This window comes from Anopheles darlingi, chromosome 2, assembly GCF_943734745.1.
Source record: "Anopheles darlingi chromosome 2, idAnoDarlMG_H_01, whole genome shotgun sequence".
Classification (NCBI taxonomy): Eukaryota; Metazoa; Arthropoda; class Insecta; order Diptera; family Culicidae; genus Anopheles; species Anopheles darlingi.
Genome location: NC_064874.1, coordinates 93,031,902 through 93,039,401, shown reverse-complemented (window position 1 = coordinate 93,039,401; position 7,500 = coordinate 93,031,902). Strand labels below are relative to the sequence as shown.

At 52.3% G+C, this 7,500-nt stretch overlaps 1 protein-coding gene across 1 annotated transcript in view; it reads right to left on the bottom strand.

Moving 5' to 3' along the window:
• LOC125959646 (myb-like protein AA) overlaps positions 1-7,500 on the bottom strand; it is a 55,187-nt gene that overhangs the window by 35,281 nt on the left and 12,406 nt on the right. The window contains exon 3 of the mRNA XM_049692474.1: positions 4,925-4,960. Within this exon, the coding sequence (XP_049548431.1) occupies positions 4,925-4,960 (36 nt within the window). The remainder of the gene's footprint in view (positions 1-4,924; positions 4,961-7,500) is intronic.

Genomic DNA, 7,500 nt, shown 5'->3' with positions numbered 1-7,500 from the left:
AAGGACTTGCCCGTTTGGTTTGAACTTTATCTTCCTTCATATTCTCTTTGACGTTTAGCACGTTCGCATCTAATGGTCGCCTACTGCGCAACATCATAAGTAAGTGAGGTGACAATGTATTTCAAGGTTTGCTGATTGCCAACATGACAATAGTGCCTACTTCGCTCGAAAAACAAACTAAAGCCTATACCTTAATACAGCATAGCAGTGACAGCGATTGGTTTATGGATCTGTATCCGTTCTCTCATGGAACGGTTGAGCATTTCCGATTAGTCTTAGTCTTGTAATCCCTACTGAGAAGCCGACAAGTCAAGAGCACTTGAGTTGCTAACTAGCTCATTCATCGCGCCTGCATATCGGGTTTGCATAATGCCATCGAATCATTGCGCAATGACCCGGTTTCTCTCGATCAAGAGACGGAGATAATTGTTCTGTCGCTCGACGTCTGCGCGCGTGTGTGTGTGCCTACCTAGCACTTATAATTTCACGCTAGAATGAATGACAAACTATGCAATCGAACATGGCTGGTGGGGCCGCTAGGGACGTCACGGAAAGAACGCTAAACCGAATCCAAACCGATGCCGGTTCCATTCCGGCACGGGATTCGATGCGGATGGTTTTCCTTTGGTTTGCCCAGTTGCCCCGTTACTTCTAATGGAGCTGGAATGCCTTGGGCAACGAGCGAGCAATGTGACCGCAGAACCCCCGATCACCGTGCCGATCACCACCGGCCTGCCATGATTTCCATTTTCCGTACCATGCGATCGCACAGAACTCCCGACTTCACAGCATTGACACACCAGCGGATGCTCTTGGTGCACTTTCTGCATCCTCTTGTCCGCCACCATCGCTGCATAGTAATTAACGGCAACGGAACGAGGCTTAAAACAAACAAACAACCCCCTTCCCCTTTCGCTTCCGTGTCGTGCCCTCGGATTCTCTCTTCTCTCTCTCTCCGATTGGAAGATGATTACGTGGTGCAATGGAGCTGGACGCACACGAAACACGCCCGGACATCCCATTTGAATACAAGGTATAAATTAGAATCTCTCGACCCAGAACCAGACAACAACTAGCGGAGACCGATTAGACCGTCCTGGGGGGCGGGTTCGAAGACGCGCAAATCATTCAAAAGCAAATTGCCGCCGATCCGGGACCCTCCGTTGGCCCCGCGTAACGCCAGGGAACCGACGAGCGAACCGACGAACGCCAATGTATGAATGAATATCGATCGAGCGAAGATCGAGCGGCAGACAATCGTGGAGTTTCTTCCCCCCACTAGGTTGCCAATCACCATCATCATCAGCATCATCGTGATCACCGCCACCAGCACGCGGTGGAAGATGATAATGATGGGCAGCAGATCGAAAATCGATCGATGTGACGAAAACAATGTATGCAGCACAGGAAGGGGGAGAAGAGTCGGAGAACCGACAACATGTTGCCGGCCAGTGGGGGAGCACCATTCTCATCCCATCGGACCGCTGCGGCCGCTGATGAAAAGGGCCGCGCGGGGTATTAATCGAAAATGTAAACAAAAAGGTCGATCCTCAGATCCCCCTTCTCACTGCCCCTCTCCCTCGTGCAAGTGTTTTAATGTTTAATCAAAGTGAGAAATATACATATCAAGCGACGGCCGTGGCGGCGGTGGTCGTGTGAACCCCGCTGACGACGACGACGACGACGACGACGAGGGGTGCGCTTCCGAAGAGGTGGCGCCACCATCAGGCCTTTGTGTACGTACCGACACACACACACACATGCGCGCGTACGCGTACAATTTGAAACTCATCATCGTCCCAATCCCATGGTGCAGCGGTCCCCGGATGAGAACCTCCGTCGCCCACGGTGAATGTAGTCAAATCATGGTTTCGGTGCCCCCCCGCCGGCGGTCGATTGAATTAAATCGGAAATGATGTGGAAAAATTTAGCCAATTCTACACCCCCCCCCCCCTCCCTCTTCCTTGCCCCGTTTTCTCGCCGTGATTTTCGGGAGGAAAATCGGTGCTCCGGTAAACTAGATCAACTCGGGGCAACGCAGCACCACCATCGGAGGGAAAAGTGATCAAACGGAGGGTGGGAGGGGGGAGGAACGATGACGGTTAGTTCTTCATTGTGAGAGAGTGCTTTTGACTCGGGTTTTTTTTTGGGGTAATGTTCCGGCTGGAATCGGGGCATCAACAGTTGGTGGTCAACAGGTTTCATGGAAATCAGTTTTCTTCTCAGAAATCGTAGGCTCGGGACTGACTGACTTGTCAGTTTTTCCCCAAAGTCCGAATTTGCAAACTTGCATTCTCGTCTTTCGCCGGGATGATGATGATCCAGCCCTTCATCCGGACCTGGAAGCGCCCGAAGGTCGTCCTTTTATTGGATTTTGCCCTTACGGTGTGGGGGTGGCCAGGAGGGGGCAGAAAGGCACCCCATCCAGCCCATTGATAGCTTATTAATAACATTACCTTTTGAGCATCGAACAAAGGTACATCCCAAACGGAAAGTGTTTCCCTTTTTTCATGCGGTCGGCGGGCCGTTGGCGGCTTCCTACTACAACAGCAACAAAAAGATCGTGGCCCTCCTTCTCGCCGGCTGTCATCGGCGCCCTTTGGCGTGCGGTCTGTTGGGGCCTTTGATTTGCTGCTGCTGCTGCTTCTCTCTCAAAAGATCGCGATCACACAAATTAAACACGCTGCCCATCATTATCGTCCCGAAAAGAGAGCGGCAGCGAGGTGGAGGGAGGCCTCGACAGTCGGTTGGCGCCCTCTCCGCCCGCTCAGCCACGGATAGAGTCATAAAAGGCTCGGTGGCGTCTGGTGTGCCCGGCGTTCTCCTCGCTTAAGCAACTGTCAAAATATTTATGACTGTTTTGCCTTTCCCTTCCCCGGGTCTACTCGGCATTCTCGATCTCTCGAGCGGCACTCGGGCACCAGGGCCTGAGTGCAGCATAAATCATAATTTAAATTAAGTGACTTTTTACGACGATGATCACTTCCTCCCATGCACCGACAGCAGCAGCAGCGCAATTTGTCAGCCTGCACTCGATCGTCGTGTCCACTGTCGTGACGTGGCCAGTGCTGTGGCCGGGTCCTTCACCACCTGTAGTGGCCTGGCCACTACAATTTGATGCGGATTTGCACCGCAGCGCGCGCAGCCCCCAACGCGATGGAAAGAAATTGTTACAAATTGCTGCCTCAAATTAAATCATAAATGAATTCATTAAAGTGTCATATTTCGCTCGGCGGGCGCTTCGCCGTCGGCCTCTTCAAATCACACAATCACAACAGAATACAGCAACAATCACAACAGCCGTACCATCGATCATTTTATTCATATTCCGGCCGAGGTCGCATTCTGGAAATCTCGAGACGATCTCACGGAGACGATCTGCTGCTCAATATCACAGCCAGCCAGCCAGCCAGCCAGCGAGCCTACTCACACTTCGACGCCTTTCGGCGGTGGCGCCATTCCTGCTACACAGGACACTCTGGACCGTAGTGGCGGTGGCGCAGCAAATGGGTAAATAATAATCACATTTAATACTCGCTTACTTGCTAATTTTGTGTAGAAGACCGAAGAAGAAAGCGCGATTGCGTTTTTCTTAATGCAGAGCATTAGAGCCGAACCGACAGGAGGGCAACCCGGAGTGAGTGAGTGAGTTTGGTTGTTTTAATGCTGCAATTGGGGAACGAGAGCTCAAAAACTGCAGCATCGGTGGGGTAGGGTGCAGCATGATTATTAAGTTTAAAGCCACCACCACCACAACCACCAGCACCAGCACCACGATTGCATCGAGTGAAACGAGTTCATTATCCCTTCCAGTCACTACCAAAGCACTAAAAAGCAGAAGAGGATGTGAGGCTCACTCGCGCTTTTGCGCTTTATTAGATCGGGATCGCGTCTGGGACTGGACGCGTAGCCCGAAAATTGCCCCTCATCGCACCCAGACCTCCCGTGTCCTCCTGGTGGTGCGAGAGCAAAAAGAGGTTCCAGCAGCATCCCTTACTATAAAAGCGCGCAAAAAAGGCGCCGAACAAAAAGGAAGGCTTCTCGCCACACCACAAGAACAATTCCTTCCAACAGGCTTTAGCCTTGGTGTTCGCTGGCACTGCTCCTCCTCCTCCTCCTCCAACGGGGGCACGCTGCTCAAGGAAACCCAACAACAATCGATCGCGATGTTGTGATTAAAAATAATATTCACTCATTCTCTTTATCGCTCTACGTTCTACTTAACACAGGATCGGGAGGAGTGAAGGAAAGGGGTGGGGGAGGGTTGATGCTATGTTGCAGTGTGGTCGATGCAGTGCATTATTGCGCCACGGCATGCCACGGGCCTCAGATTATGCCTGCACCGAGCACAGAACAATAAGGCGAGTTCTGAGGCGAGAGCGTGCGACAATCGGGCGCGATCAATGCACTTTCGCAATCGCTTCCTCCCTGCTGGCTGCCTCCCCTTCCGAGTTTACACCACGATCGATGACAATCGCGCTGCGTTCGATGGATTCGCAAGGATCGCAACATCGCATCGGTGTATGCAGATTATTTTTTTCCCTTGGTCGCCTGCGAAAGGAGTTCGTGATGTGATGCGTGGAATCCAGCATGCCAGGGAGGTGGTTAAAAAACAAAAACAACCGCCCAGCGTTTCATTAAGCCACGACGGAGGTATTGATCGACGCAAACGAACGAAGCGGCGGTTCCCACCAAATATTGTCCTCCCACGAGATCGACCTCTCCGTCGTCGCGATCGTCGTGTTCGATGCTCTCTCTCTCGATGGAGCACGCATATCTTTCCCTTCCAATCGGGCGCGGCGGGCACACGGGTTCGCGGGTCTTTTTTATAATTACTTTTCCCTCCATTTACCTCACTTATGATTCAATTTTCGTGCGGTGGTGTCCCCATGGTGTTTCGCCACCACTCGTGTGCTGTACTTACCAAAGGGTTTTTCGCGTCCTTCCGGTTCGGGCGTATCTGCAATGAGAGAGAGGGAGAGAGAGCGTACGAGAAACAGTCAGAAATGAAAGGAAAGAACTGAAACCGAGGGCACATATTCTGATATTATATTCCCGCGCCGCGAAAGGAATTATGAAATAAGCCAGCGTGGAGGGTGGGGGAGGGAGGTCAGGTAATTTACTTGCTCTCGATCCTCGATCGTCGAGGCACACTGTCCGCTCGTAGTCCGGAGTAGTCCCGATGTGAATGTGAACTACACACTTCGCGGTCTCGCGGTCTCCAGATTATCAGCGCGTCTCTATCTCTTCTCGCGACCGATCCACTCCGGCGTCGCATGCGCGCATGGACCGGCAGGAAGTACCAAATTATCGTAATTATCGTCAACAATACGAAGGCGAACAGGTAACAACTGTGGCTGGCTAGCCGGTTTATGCTGCGAGCACACGCTCTCTGGCGTTCGCGGTCACAAATCTCGTCATCCATTCCCATTCCCGGACCGATCGACGACCGTGTCCCAAGACACGCGGTTGATCTCTTTTTATTCTTCCTTTCCATCCTCCCTCCCCTCTTCACAAATCTGAATGGCCGGTAGCGCATATTCAAATATTAAATCCATCGCTCGCCACCGGGAAGATGACCGAGGGAGGAAGTATACATATACACACGGCCATTGCGCGGCCACCGCCGATCGGCCGAGAATAACAAAAATAATAACATTACAAACTCTTCGCTCGCTCTCGTTCCCTCGCTCGATCGGTCCCGCAATTCTGGCGCTTCGGATGGCTAATCTGCCGGAGATGGAGACCGATGGGGACCCAGCATGAGCCCACAAACAGAAGCAATTTCCTCCATTTCCTCCGCCACAAAAAGGGGGCTTTCACGGTCTTTCTCTCTCTGTCTCTCTGTCTCTCTCCCTCTCTCTGTCGTTCAAGATGATCGCTGGTAGGTTAGTTGGCATCGGCAGCAGCAGCAGCAGCATCCCTCTGCATGCGTCGTTCGCCCTCAGATCCTCTCGCTCTCGGAGATAAATGGTGATGATGATGACTCGAATCAAATTTAAAATTTGAATATTCAGAAGAAGGAAGGAAGGCACAGGAGGTGGTGTGCTCCTCGCGCCACAGGGGAACGACAGGGGGACGCTGGGAAAAACGTCGCTGACGATCGCCGACGTGGATCGCGCCCGAAAATTGGATCCACGGCCACTGGGCGAACGAACGGACAGACGGACAAACAGACGACGCAAGATTAATACACTAATTCCGCGTGGCCGCGATCAATCCGCGTGATGATGTTTCGGGGCCTCCTGCCCCACCAGAGTGCCACCGCGTTGTGTCCATGTGGCTAATTTGAATCGCTCGCGTTTCGAACGGGTGCGATTGAGAGACGAGGGCTGCAATTATTGGATTTTTACACCTCTAATTTCACGGGAACGGGAACCCGTCGTTGGTGCTGCTGCTCGAGATGGAGCCCGCGAGATAACGCCACCAACTACATGGAGTCAGCGAGCTCTCTCGTGAGTTTTGCCAAACACGCTCGCTCGCTCGCTAGGAAATGAATAATCATCTTCTCATCTCTGTCTGTCTACTCAGCAGCGGGTGAGGAGCAGAAGCTAAAGTGGCGGAAATGGAAATGAAAAACGCTTTCCCCGAGCTGTAGCTACATGATGGACCACGGCCAGTCAACCGGCCAGCCAGCCAGCAATTGGAATTAACATATGCTTTAACAGCGAATGTGACAGTTCGAAGGCGACAAATTAACGACCAAGACGTCACGCGCGAGCGATCACACTCGGACTATCTCACTCTCTGCCTCGGTGGTGACCAGCACGAAGACTGGTCAGACTCAGTCGAGCTAACTTATGTACTCTCCCCATCCCGGAGACGGGGGCTACGATCAATCTGAGAAAGGGACCGGCATTTCGGTTTGGTTTTACGGGCTTGCCGGATCGGAAAAGACAAGAAGCCGGTCCGCTCGGGACAACGCGGACAATCGCACTTGTCGATCTCTGTGTGTGTGTGTGTGTGTGTGCGTTAGTTCCTCGGTGTGGCCTCGTCGTGGCCCCGTTTTATGTGTTTTTAAAAACGACAATGATAAACGAGCTGGAAGTGAGAACAGAGGAATAAAAATTGTCAAATAGTACAGGCAATTATTTTAACCAGCGTTCCGCGGCGCGAACCATACACACACACGCACGCACAAAAACCCGGCACCCTGACGGGGTAGAGACAATGTCGAGATGTGGAACACACACAACAGTGTTCTTGCGGAAGCACCGAAAACGGTCGACGTGGTGGACTTCGCGTTTTGTCACAAATTGTCACAAGTCGCTTCGACCCTCGCGTCCCTCTTGTGTCTTGTGCTTGTTACATCCGGCAGCCAGCTAGTAGCTTCATCTTCGTGTCATAATTGGGCGGGAAAGCCTACGAAATGAGGCGCCCAACTCCTGGAGTCGTGGGGGTCTCTCCCGAGGTATCCGAAGGCACTGTCCGGCACTCATTTGAATGTAGCACGAGAGAAGATGGAAAAGAGGCACGTAACAGAGTGTTGGGGGGGGGGGG